Source organism: Hordeum vulgare, chromosome 3H (genome assembly GCF_904849725.1).
Source record: "Hordeum vulgare subsp. vulgare chromosome 3H, MorexV3_pseudomolecules_assembly, whole genome shotgun sequence".
NCBI classification, from domain to species: domain Eukaryota; kingdom Viridiplantae; phylum Streptophyta; class Magnoliopsida; order Poales; family Poaceae; genus Hordeum; species Hordeum vulgare.
In genome coordinates, this window is record NC_058520.1 from 546,725,707 (window position 1) to 546,739,663 (window position 13,957).

Below are 13,957 nucleotides of genomic sequence, written 5' to 3' on the forward strand. Positions count from 1 at the left end.
GGAACTCATGTTCTACGTGAACTCGAGCAATACCATCAATCTAGTTTCTTCCTCCGCGGTGGGTGTTTCATCCTTAAAAACTACATCTTCTAGGCATTCAAAGCACCAACCTTGCCATTAATCCCTCGATGTCCTCCTTCCAGCCATGTGGGACAAAGAGCCATGTTGCGCTGCCATGCGAAAACCCTAGGAGATCAATCTCCGGCTAGAGAAGTCGAAACCCATCATACCAACCCAATCATCATTGATATAAGGTCGTACGGTGCTTCTAGACCACCCACTGGCCAGCTCAATATCATCATTGGTCATAAATAGTCAGGCATGCATGTCTATTACCAATAGCATTTACACAAGCCTGTTATGGCACCCCTCCTAGCACACTCTATGTAAGGCGGGAGGAGGGCACCGCACGGGCTGATGGTTGAACACTCTCTTGCAACCTCCATGCAAAGGCAAGAACACCACCACATGAGTAGGGTATTACCTCCTCCGATGAGGATCTGACATTTATAAACACCTCTACATACTCCCATCTTCACCTACAGTAGACACGGTTCTCCTACATTCATACCCCTCTATTATTGTGAGGAAAATATCCACGACAATTGATGCCCACCGCAGGGCAAGTGTTTATCGAAGCAATAGTGCATATTTTGTCTTCCTTGTCATCCTCCGGCAACATTCTATTCGACATCTCGAGTTTGTTGCAGATGAGTCAATGTGGCATCCACATGCCCCGCTAAAACGACGTTGGGTTGCCGGAGCGTGCGGGCCTCCACTTCCATGTCAATGACTCGTGCTTGCAGGAGCCGACTTAGCACTGGCCTGCCGGGCTGGCGCCCCGATGGCGCCGAAAGTGTCTCGCAACTCTCGCACATGCCCCTCCTATCCAGTTTGTTTGATGGTTTTGTGAACCCATCATATGGAGCCAGAAGAACATTTTTGCTCATGACCGCCATGCATTACCTTTTCCCAGTCATCAAGGCAAAAAAAACTGCATCACAAAAAGATTGTCCTCGATCGTTATAATCTATACCTCGGGGAAGATCCCAATAAACTATTTCAATGAAAAGATTGTAAGTTTTTGGTAGTTATAGAATCCTCGTACTTGTTGTATTCGAAGATGAGATGAAAGAAAAACAATATAATTAAGTGATTATAGTAGAGGCATAACCTGAATGTGCGTGATAGGTCCCAATTTTTTTATAATAAAATAATGATAGTCATTTCAAGCCGAACGCATATTCCTCTGGAATTCGTGCTTTATGTGAACTTGAGTAATAGTCATCTACGTATCTGGTTAGGAGGTGTTTCCTCTTCAAAACTACATGTCCTTCTTCTCAAAGCCCCAATCTTGTCATTAATCCTGCGATCTCCTTTTGCCCAACCTAGGAAACGATGAGCCATGCTACGACGTCAGAGCATCTCCAACACGCGTCCAAAAACTGCTCCGCGCGTTAAAAGATCCGTTTTTTAGGCGCCGGGCTGCTCCAGCAATGAAAAACGCTATCGCGCGCAGCATATTTGGTGCGCCGGCTTGCGCGCGCAGCAAACTCTGAGCCGCTGCAGATGGGACCGCTGAATCGGACTGGATTGGGCGCCGCACTAGCGCGGGTCTGTTGGAGATGCTCCGGTCTCCGCGCTTTAAAACTGCTACGGTGGCGTGCTAAAAAATTTATTGGACGCGGATTTTTTACGCTGCCGTTGGAGATGCTCTAAAATCCTAACAGATCAATTTTGAGTCAGAGAAGCCGAGACCCACCGCACAGAACCAATCATCGTCAATCCAAAGCAGGGCCATGCATGGTTCTAGACCACCCCTCGTCCAGCTCAAGATCTCCAGTGGCAGGATGGATGCAGGAGCATGAAATTTTCTACACCGGAGAGAACAGGAAACCATAGTTACATGGGATACTTTCGATGTGCGGATACCCATGGTGGTCGTGCCTACCGACTTAATTTTGTCCTTCAATTACGAATACTTAGCGACTAAGAAATAAGCCAAATCGAAATTTCAATCAAAATCGAAACCGGAGCAGCGGTAACTGAAACGGAGTGACGCAGGGCGGTGCACGTTTTTATGGTAAAAAAAAAACAGCCCGGACACGGCAGCGCAGTGACAGCCGAAGCGGGGTGACGCGAAAACTTGCGTCGAAATTCCACGCGGCGGCACCCGGAAGACGATCACGCAGTCCACGTGGGCAACGAACGCCTTTTGTCGCCGCTGGCCTCTGCGACCGCCAGTGGGCCCAGACCCCAAACAGCACTCAAACTCTCTCTCCGCCCGCACCCCGCACCCCCTTTCCTTTCCTTTCCTTCCCCCCATCGGTTTCGGTTACCCCTTCCCCACCCTCCTCCCTCCCTTACAAGAATCGCTCGAATCTGTCGGGAGCAGCGCGCGGCCGGCACGGAGACAGGGAAGGAGTCGAGTCGCCCGAGAGGTTCCGCGTCCGCGAGCGAGGCAGCGAGCGAGAGGGGAGGGGAGGGGAGGGATGGACGCCGCGGCGGCCGCCGGCGCGAGCAACGGGGGGCTGCTGTACCACGAGGTGCAGGAGGGGAAGCTGTGCGCCGTGCACTGCGTCAACACCGCCCTGCAGGGGCCCTTCTTCTCCGAGTTCGACCTCGCCGCGCTCGCCGCCGACCTCGACCAGCGCGAGCGCCAGGTCATGCTGCAGGGCGCCGCCACCGTCGCCGCGGGGGACTTCCTCGCCGAGGGCGAGGGCTCCCACAACGTCTCCCTCGGCGGCGACTTCAGCATCCAGGTAGATTGCTCCCTCCGCCCTCTTTCTTTCCCTGCACGCCTTTTGCCCTAGGTTGGTTGTTATGCCTGTCGCCCTTAGGTTCGACATGCCTTACCATTTTAGGGGATTTTGTCGAGATTGATGCTTGATGTGGCGCGTTTGCGTTGCTCCAATCTAGAACAGGGCCGTCGTTTGCCTTAGGTTAATCCTGTATGTTGCCCTCTTGTTTTGAATCTAACATGTGTACTATTTTTCTGTTGATGGCCGTCTTGACATGCATAATCCTACCTGCGGTGAAGTGATGTTTATTCATATGTAATAGTTGGAGTACTAGGAGGAAATGCATAATCCTACCTGCGGTGAAGTGATGTTTATTCATATGTAATAGTTGGAGTCCTAGGAGGAAATGCATAATCCTACCTGCGGTGAAGTGATGTTTATTCAATCGTACTAGTTGGAGTCCTAGGAGGAAATGCATAACCCTACCTGCAGTGAAGTGATGTTTATTCATATGTAATAGTTGGAGTCCTAGGAGGAAATGCATAATCCTACCTGCGGTGAAGTGATGTTTATTACTTTATTCATATGTGATGGTTGGAGTTCTAGGAAATGCATAGTCCATGTGTTCTTATTGGCACACATGGAGGCACCACAGTTGGATCCTTGATCCATGAACATAGGTGAAGCCATATCATCCTTGCCAAATCCAAGGCAAATACTGTGGGAAATATGGATCTGTAGCCATTGGCATTGCCATCTACTACTTAATGAAGTTAACTTGTTAGGCTTGGTGTACAATGTATTATATTAAGCAAGATAGTTCCTATAGGCTTCCTATTTTTGCATTACTTGAAAAGGTTGTCTATAATTGATTCTTAGGTAGTTGTATTGAAAATGGCAAGAGTTCTCATGATGGCTTGTACGTACTTCTCTAGGTTACGTACTTGGCTTACGCAAATGCATGGGTCTGCATGATACATCTCTAGTTATTAATTCTACTGTGATCTTCCGTACACGACGGTTTTAGTCGGTTTTGTTATTTGACTTCTGTTGTCTCCTGAATTTCTCTGTGTCAAGAATAATTCAAGCAGATTTGTAGTTATTAATTAATTATGCTGTTTCTGCGCGTGTCGCTTTATCATTTCTGTTATTTGAGTTGTGTCGTGTTCTCAATTGCTTGCGTTAAGGACCAATTCAAATGGATTTGTAGTTATTGATTAATGCTGTTGAGATCACACTTGTCCACATGCACGTACTTTCCGTACTCCGTGCCTTAGTCGGTTTTGTTATTTGAGTTTTGTCGTGTCCTGAATTGCTTGTGTTAAGAAAAAATTCAAGTGAATTTGTATTTATTAATTAATTCTGCTGTTTTTGCACGTGTCCGCATTTACATACTTTTCTTATGCGTAGCTTTATCAGTTTTGTTTTTCAAGTTTGTCGTGTCCTGAATTGCTTGCGTTAAGAACCAATTCAAACGGATTTGTAGTTATTGATTAATGCTGTTGAGATCACACCTGTCCACACTTACGTACTTTCCGTACTCCGTGCCTTAGTTGGTTTTGTTATTTGGGTTTTGTCGTGTCCTGAATTGCTTGTGTTAAGAATAAATTCAAGTGAATTTGTAGTTATTAATTAATTCTGCTGTTTTTGCACGTGTCCGCATTTACATGCTTTTTGTACGCGTAGCTTTATCGATTTTGTTGTTCAAGTTTTGTCGTGTCCTGAATTGCTTGTGTTAAGAACCAACTCAAACGGATTTGTAGTTATTGATTAATGCTGTTGAGATTACACCTGTTCACATGTACATGCCTTAGTTGGTTTTGTTATTTCAGTTTTATCGTGTTCTGAATTGCTTGTGTTAAGAATAAATTCAAGTGGATTTGTAGTTATGAATTAATCCTGCTGTTTTTGCACGTGTCCACATTTACATACTTTCTGGATGCGTAGCTTTATCTGTTTTGTTATTCGAGTTTTGTCGTGTCCTGAATTGCTTGCATTAAGAATCAATTCAAACGGATTTGTAGTTATTGAATATTGATTAATGCTGTTGAGATCACACCTGTCCACATGTACATACTTTCGTATTCCATGCCTTAGTAGGTTTTGTTATTTTAGTTTTGTCGTGTCCTGAATTGCTTGCATTAAGAATAAATTCAAGTGGATTTGTAGTTACTAACTAATTCTGCTGTGCTTACACTTGTCCACATTTCTGTACTTTCTGTACTTCACGCTTTTAGTTGGTTTTGTTATATGAGTTTTGTCGTGTCCTCAATTGCTTAACTTCAAGCGAATCCATAGTTATTAATTAATTGTGTGGTGATTACACGTGTCCATATTTATGTACTTTGCGTATGCTTTTAGTCGGTTTTGTTATTTGAGTTTTGTCGTGTCCTGAATTGCTTGCTTTAAGTAAATTCAAGTGGACTCCTAGTCACTAATTTGCTGTGATCTACAGCTGCTCATTGTATTTTCCGTACACCTTGTTATTCAAGTTTTGTTGTGTACTGAATTTCTTACGTTCTTCAAGCATATTTTTAATTATTTATTCCGCGTGATAAGAACAAATTCAAGCCTATAGCTATCTAGGTTTCACCTTGTCCGTGAATGGTTCTGAAATCAAGTATTAAACTTGGTAAATGGTTTGACCTTATGACGATCAGTTCTTTGACTCGTAGTCTTGAATCAATCTTGAAAGATAAACTTTTGATCATATGAGTTCTTGAGTGAACAGTAATGTATTATTGAAATGTGCAATCACTATATAAGTATGTGCAAATGAGAACATGAGATGTATTTGCATTTGTGTTCTGTTGTATCTCTAATTCTAGCAATATCCATATTTTTTTATAATTCAGGTAAATATACAGCAACAAAATATTTGATGACACCAAATAAAAATATATCAGTTTGCCAAGTCAATTAACTGACAGTGGTCTAGTTTGTTGGTCAAGCCTTGCTAGTTACATAATTTTGCTTGTGTGATATGAATCTGCTTTTGTTAGCATACCAATTAGAGAAGGCATTTTCTACGCAAAAACACAACCAGCTGAGTGTTTTGATTCTCAGTGCTCATTATTAGGAACCACACCATGTAATGCAAAAAGGTAAATATAAAAGCATGGGAGGAATAGAATGCTGATGTGTATGTCTCTTTAAGTCTCTGTATCTGTTACTGGAACATGATTTGACCCCAAATGCAAGTACAAATAATAGTGAATATTTTACCTCTCCTTATTGTAGGAACCTTTTTTTTGCAGTATGTAACAGTAAAGGACTTAGGGACTCAACATGATATTGTTATTTTGTCAGCCTTATTTATCTTCCATGCATGTCTGTGAAGTTGTCATTAGTTTGAAAGTCTACAGCTCTAGAATTAACCAAACAGTTCAATCTGCGTGCTAAATTCCTATTATCGTATGCTTCTTCATCTGGGTAAAAAATATTTATTTTAAATAAGTCTTCCGTCTTCCTATACAGGGTCAGAATGGTACAAAAGATTGGCCAATGCATGGACATTTATTTCCTTTTGTGCTTTTTTTTCACTCTAATGCATGTCGCATTTGCATTGTCAGTAGTCAGTAGTACAGTTAAAATTTGGCAAGAATTATATACCCATTTCAAATTCTACCACTAGACAGCAGTTTTTGTCCAACATGGATAGTTTGTTCCCATACTAGTGATCAATTATTTGTATTTTTCTCTGAAAGTTTACATGTTATCTTGCTTTTATACTGATTGAATCTTAAGAACATCATATGCCAGTATGCCACTGACAGTTACTATAACTAGATGATAGATCTACATACTTCTTGCAGTAGATTGTATTTTAGCATTTTTCTGGTAACCTAAGTTAGGCATTCAATTTCTTTGTTGGTTATTCTGTATGGCTTTCAGATCAGGTTTCATTTTAGTAAGGTTTTTCTCATAGAAGAGCATTCCTTCATGTACCTTTATGTCGAATCTGGATTTCCTGTAGCAGCGTCTATTTAGGAAGATGATTGCATGGTCAAAGTCATCTTTTTTTTTTCTCATGTGTACGTATAGTTCATGTGCTTCATTGGCCGCAGTTTCCTTAGAACTTCTCAAGTTCTCAGATTAAGTTAAGTGGTTTTGATGCTTGGGGTAGTAAATAGGAAATTCCTTTTTTTTATTACTACAAGTTCTATACATTGTGAATTTTAAATTTGTTATTATTTGTTGCAATGCACTCCCAAGTTCATATTCTCACCTGGACAATTTCATGTTACAGGTTTTGCAGAAGGCACTGGAAGTCTGGGATCTCCAAGTTCTCCCCCTTGACTCCCCAGCAGCTGGGCCATCCCTATTTGACCCAGAGCTAGAAATTGCTTTCATTTGCCACCTTCAGGACCACTGGTTCTGCATTAGGAAGGTGAATGAGGAGTGGTATAACTTCAACAGTCTCTACCCTGCTCCTGAGCATCTGTCAAAGTTTTACCTCTCAGCTTTCATCGACACCCTGAAGGGGTCAGGCTGGAGCATTTTTGCTGTTAGGGGCGATTTCCCTAAAGAGTGTCCCATGGCGACAGAAGGCTCCAATGGTTTCGGCCAGTGGCTGACTCCTGAGGATGCCCGGAAGATAACAGCCTCTTGTAACCAGCTGCCAACACCCCCTCGTCAGGGAGCCGTCTCCCAGCTCGGTGGTCAGTCAGCCGGCATGAGTGAAATGGACATCATCGCAGCACAGCAGGAAGAAGCTGACCTGAACGCTGCTATAGCTGCCAGCCTGATGGACGCTGGGGGTCCATTTGGCAGCCACAGTGCACCTAAAGAAGAATCCAGGCCCCAGGTTAGCTATGTGGTGGAACAAGGAGCTAATGTAACTACCTCTGACGTAGTGGGCGAAGATAGCTTTGTGGTGGAGCAAGGAGCTAATGAAGCGAGCGAGCCCGGCAGCGACGGCGTTGAGGGGTCGGCCCCAGGCAGCTACCCGAGGGAGAGGTCTCCCCCTTCGGAGAGAAGATAGTGACCAAAGATGATTAGGTCGTTCCATTCGGGCTGGAACTTGTGTTGGACTATACAGACAGAAAGTGAAAAAGGGACCCCAGTGAAAGTTTAAACCGCCCCTTGCGGGGGGCAATGTTGTTCTGAACTTGTAGTTTGGGAGTGCCGTATACTCCCTGAGTCTGAACCTGCCTGGATTTTGAACTTTGTCTTCTGTAATGGTTGTTGTGGAAACTGCATAGAGACTTTCTTTTTATATGAAATGAAAACTGCATAGAGACAAGTGGAGGTTTTGCTTCGTTTTTATATCTACTTCCTCTTTTACAGATCAGCTTCTCTTTGAAAATATGATGTTTATGTTTATGGTATGAAGGCTCACATTTTTTTTAGAAAAGGAGGTTAAACCCCCGACCTCTACATCAATCGATGCATGCGGTCATATTTATTAATTATTCCATGAAGGTCTGACAAGAACATACATCAATTCACCCGAAGCCATCACTCACACCTACAGATTTGATAATGTGAGTGCTCTCACTCCCCATATATAAAACCGGTGTCGTTGCCAATTCATCCACATAACGTATCGGGATCAATAACCGGTGCAGCATATCTAAAGGCATACCACATGCACACGTTTTAAAAGCCGTCATCATCTTCGTACCACTGACCCAGCTTCATCGAAGAGATCTGCATCATCCTTGTAAGTCCGTACATCCGTCGACGCCACCACCCTGCGTTCATCCGTCCAAACACCAAGACTCTGGAAGAACTATCATGCGTAGCACCTGCCAACTAGGCATGACTTAGTGTAGCACCTGTTAGCCAGGCATGACTTGACAGCTCCACCACAGCTCCATGCAAGACGAAGCCGCTTCACCTCGTGCCTCTATCATCCAGCGCTGCTCCACAAATGATGTTTCCAAGAGAAAAACGGCACCGAAGTATCGCCATCATCCAATCTGGAAGACCAGATCCTAGGGTTTCCCCCGAAGCAATGCCCACCACCACCAGCCGTCGAGGATCCACATAGTGCCCACCACCACTCAGCCCTCAAGGTGACGCCTTCGGGAAGGTCACGACGTCAAGGACGCCGCCGCCGCCCACCTGAGTTAGGGTTTTCACCCGAGGACAAGTAGGATGGAAGTGGAGGAGCAGACATATACCAACGTCTCCAAGAAGAAAAGCGGCGCCCTCGAGCGTCGTCGGCGGCGCGGTCGGGCAGGGCCGACCAAGAGTTTCCCCGAATATGAATCTCCTTCACCAGCTTCACTCGCAGCCACATGCCAAGGTCCCGACAAGCCAAGCCGACACCGCTAGGAACCTCCACCTCCGCGCCCAGTCGTCGAGTCCGGTTGCCGTGCCGCGACCACACCGACAACCAGCGCCACCACCATGAGCTGCCCCACCGCGAAGATCAGGGGCGGAGCCAGCTAGAGCCAATGCCTCAGCCTGGGCCAGCCACCTCCGCCAGGGAGCAGCCCCGCGCCACCCGTGTCGGCGGCGATCAGATCTGAACTCGCCAGATCTGGGTCACGGACACCACGAACACGCCCCAGGCAGCCCTCCACGCTGTCACGAGGACCACATCAGCCACGGGAGCCCGTCGTCGCCACCCTAGCCTGCGCCGTCGCGCCCCGCCACGAGCGCGCCGCCACCCGTTGAGAAGACCGCCTGCGTCGTTCCCGTCAGCAGTGGGGAGAAGAAGTCCCGCCGCCGCCGACGCCAGCTGGGCTTTGCCTAGCGGCGCGCCCTGGCTGCGGTGAGGAGGAGAGGAGGGAGGTGGACGCGGGGCGGCGGTGCTAGGGTTCCCCCTCGGTCGCCACACTAGAGCGACGCGAGGGGGTACGCGAGGCTCACATTTTTATGTAGGGTTTGGAGGAGATGATGATCCCCATTCCGCTGGTGAACCAAGGAATCATACACGATCGTGGTGTTATTATACGCACTTAGGAAGCGGGAAGAAAATGGGCTGATTGTTTGCCAGCATGTACTATTGGGCCTACATCCTACGAACTTTAAAGTAGCTCTCGATTGTCTCGCGAGGCATGTTCGAATCAGTAGTTTCTCGCAAGTCAGGCATGTGGGCGCTCGGGGCTACACGCGAGGAGCCATTCTCAAGGAGCTGCGTTGCTTTCCGAAACATCGCCAGTTATTACCCTCACCTTCCCTCACCGCTCTCTCTCCCCTCTCCACTCACCTGCGGTGGTGACGACGTGCATCGGATCGGAGAACAACAAGTCGACCTTCAGCAACCTTCAAGGGCATTCGCGACGCATTACTAAGCAATTTTACCCCTATACACCTACTACTTTGAATTTGATTCGAGTTTAGATCTGATTTGCGTTAGGGTAATGGGGAATCAGGGTATCATAGCATCATCATGACTAGCGGTAGATATGAGGTTCCCTATCCGGATTGAGTACAATAGGGATGAGGATTAGGATTCATCTTACACAGTACACACAGATCTTAGCCTCGGGGACCCCGAAGGCGATTGGAGCGGCGGGTGGCCTTGGCCTTGGTCTTCTCTTCGACCCGCATCACCATCTCTTCTTCCTCGCCGAAGTCCAGCTCAATGGGCATGCTTTCGTGTCCTAGCTCCGGCGCCCTCACAATCATGGCTGCTGCATCTTCTTCCACCTCCATAGCCACCAGTTTTTGATCCTCCTCCAACGACATGTGGTGAAGTACACTGTCGTACGATGGTCATGAGGACGCCGATATTGTCTGTACTTGGCCCACTTTGCCCTCTGTCCAGTGTCATCGGAGTCGCCCTGGTTCATGGCCGAGCAAAGTATATCGACTAACATAGCGCCCTTTGTTGGGTCAGAAATCAGTGTCTTCGACTCCTCTGGCATGACCTTCTTCACCATAACGTCTGACTCTTTTGTGTTGCTGAAGTTTGAGCACACTTCCATGATGTTATCAAACTTGGTGCGGCCACCGAACAAGCACCCTAGGAAGAATGCCCTTCATCCAATGCCCCGAGGGAAGAGGTTGGGGTTGGGGTTTAACTTGTTGCTGGAGTTCATGACGATGGGTTGGAGGAAGAGTGGGAGGCAGATAGGTGGAGTGGTGACAGTCAGGCTGGGTAAATAAAGAGGTTCTCAATGATAGGTTTTAATGATGATATTGCAATGTTCACATGGCAGATCCTGATCGTTTGAACCCCTTCATAATGCAGATCGACGGAAAGAGCAAGGGGAAGGAGGTGGTACCACAAAGGAGCAAGACAAGGGCAAGGACATGGTGCCGCCTTCACAGGTGACGCCCGTCCAGAGCCCTCGCATGGAAGATGACCAGTTGGAGGAGCCCCCTAGCAGCAAGCGTCAGAACTACGACCACTACCATGAGGTGGGAGGGCGAGCCAACTTCTGCAAGGTGATTATGGCCCCTCGGCTGTAAGCCATACCTATGCTGCTGGACTTCACGAAAAACTTCCTGTCGGTGTCACGGGAGTTTAAACTGAAGATGAACATCGACTGCTCCTGAAGGGTGACTGTCGCTGTTGAACGACGGGATCACCCTCGATCATGGCTGGGCCACCTTCGCCGCCGCCCATAAGATCAAGATAGGCTTCATGGTGACCTTCAAGCTATTCACTCCCGACATGCTGAAGGTCATCGTGTTTAATGACGATGGCGTCCATCAGATCAAGATAAGCTTCATGATGACCTTCAAGCTACTTAGTCCTGACATGCTGAAGGTCATCGTGTTCAATGACAATGGCATTGAAGTGATGACCAGGTGCCAGAAGCACAACGACGCCTTCGTCGTGAACCCTTAGGACAACCCCGACATGCTCCAACTGCTTTTAGTTTAATCTCGAACTGGTTTGCATTTAAACTGATGTATGTATTTAATTTGTGGCACAATATTTATTTATACTTATTAGTATGTTTTGTTATGTGTTTTTTTTTAAGATCGCTGTGTGCTGGTAACCTCGTCACCGCGTTTAAAAGGTTACCAGACAACATACGATGCATGACGCCAAACAGAAAGCCGTGTGTTTACGTGTACACAAACGGACAACCAAGAGGGTGACACCTCATGCAGCCTACAGTGTATGTAGACAACCAAATTAAATGCAGATGTTAGTTTTATGCAGACTTCCTCAATCAGACCTTGTTTATTTAGATTTCACGGACAAGCGCTGGCAACTACGCCTACTAAAAACGTCCTTACAGTATTGAGTCGAATATACATCTTGTGTGTCCTGCAGAAACAGGTATGGCTTGGAAGGTTAACCGGGAGCTGTACATCAGGCACAGGTTCGTTTTGCTTTGCCCACCACTGAAAAAAGCCTGAAAGGGACTTGATGGACCAAGGAAGACGACGGCAATGGTGACACACGCATTAGTTTGAGCAAGAAAATCACGAGGCATCACGCAATCTTCACGGTGTAGCATGGAGTTAACAACACCGTCGTGAGGAGCTTGCTACCAGCCGTAGCTCGCAGGGCACAGCACAGCCTGCTTTTTGGCCCGTGTAGCGTGATGCGGCCTCGTACCCGTACTCATCAGTCGGGTCACGGGACGTGAGGAGCTAGGCGTGCTGTTGGCGAGTCGCGACCCGATGCTTTCCTTGGCCGGTCAGGAGGTGGCTCCTCAGTCAGGAGTGCTGCGCAGGGAAGGAAGGGACACCGGCCCGTGCGAATCGTTTGTTCCGTCACGGGATGACGGGGTGCTCTGCCACCGCGTGCCCTTCGCCCTCCGCATGCTGGAGACCAGAGTTCAAGCGCAGCTACAACATAATCTGTGATGGCTTCGTCAATTTTAAGATGTACTGGCTCACATTTTCGACGATGTTTATGTAGGCAGGGTATATATCTGCGTATATTCATAAAGACGACTGGTTTGTTAGAGAAGAGTGATCTGAGGAAAAACACAGACATATTCGGCATCGAGTGGAGTTTTGACAAGTCGGCAGAAGGATCGGTACTACGCACGATAATGTCCATGTGGTTTCTACCCACTGTCATGGCCTGGTGGATACACGGCCAGGTTCGGTCCTTGTCGCACCAAATGGACTCGATCGAGAGCAACGTTGACGATTCCCGAAAAAGAAAGGGAAAAAAACACACACAACGTTGACGTGAAAAAGGAGTCACACGATGCGCGCCCGTTCCGTGGCCGCGATGACGCGCATCCGCCCCATTCATGCGCGTAGGCCGACTAGTTGTGCGGTGCGATGCGATGCGATGCGATGATGCCTTGTGCTCTGCTTATGGATTGAAGGGAGGAATAAAATCGTACGGCTAGTCTTACTAGCCTTATCTCAAGGTAACCAAGCTTTTATTTGCTTGTTATGACTCAGACCTCTTGAGCATCTTCTTCACCGGATCACTGTCGTAGGTCGACATGCCACCGCCACCGCCCTAGTATACCGCGCGTGGCATTTTCTCGTGCACAAGGTAGGTAGGAACCTCTATCCTCATATAGCCGGATCATGAGATGGACCCATAGATAATAACAACACCATCCTTTATCGTGTGTCGTGGCACGTAGTAGAAGAATACGGTCCTCTTCCACTCGGAGAAAGGAGGAAGAAAAAACGGTAGTGCTCGCTCACCCAAATGTGCCTCACTAACGGACTAACAGATTCAACGCCGCGCTGACTATAAAATTTGATCCGATGCCGGCGTGTCAGACTCCTCCAGTTGGGAGGACGAGATGGCGCATGCGCGTGGGTCGAGCCTAAACCTGAGAGCGATGTCTACCGGCGGCCGGCCGGTTCTCACTCGAGAATCGAGATCGATCGCCCGGGGGGCATTTGGCGTGCCCGCCGGACGGGACACCCCACAGCCACATGGACTCGCCGCTTGTCGCGTCCGGCCGGGTTGCCGTCCGATGTGCGATCGGATTATGGATGGATTGGGTCGTCTGCAAAGTACAGCGTCAGTGCTTTGTTGTTGTTGTACTACTATATGATAACTGATTGATGACAGAGACGCAGCTGTTAGCGGAGACAGCCGATCAGGGTGCAGCATGTTTGGCTACCTCTTCCTCCTCTCATGGCCCCTTTGTTGTGTGCCAAGCCGGTTTCTTCGACGTGCACATTTCTCCGGTTCCTTTTGCTATCGGCCGCCACGGGCATGATCATCGCATGAGGTTGCCCCTAGGCGGACGCCACCAGGAGTGACCCAGTGCCAAGGACTAAGTGTTAGTATATGACCAAATTACTATAAGCTTTATTTTAAGCAAACAGTAAACAAACCATGACTATAATAACAGGGATTAAAATAATCATAC

General features: G+C 47.3%; 1 protein-coding gene across 1 annotated transcript; it reads left to right on the forward strand.

Annotated features, from left to right (window-relative positions):
• The first annotated feature begins 2,253 nt into the window (after positions 1-2,253).
• LOC123444880 (putative ataxin-3 homolog) lies at positions 2,254-8,009 on the forward strand. The gene is made up of 2 exons (XM_045121759.1): positions 2,254-2,762; positions 6,991-8,009. Exons 1-2 carry the CDS (start codon positions 2,493-2,495, stop codon positions 7,723-7,725), a joined length of 1,005 nt encoding a protein of 334 aa, XP_044977694.1. The 5' UTR covers positions 2,254-2,492; the 3' UTR covers positions 7,726-8,009.
• Positions 8,010-13,957: the final 5,948 nt, after the last annotated feature.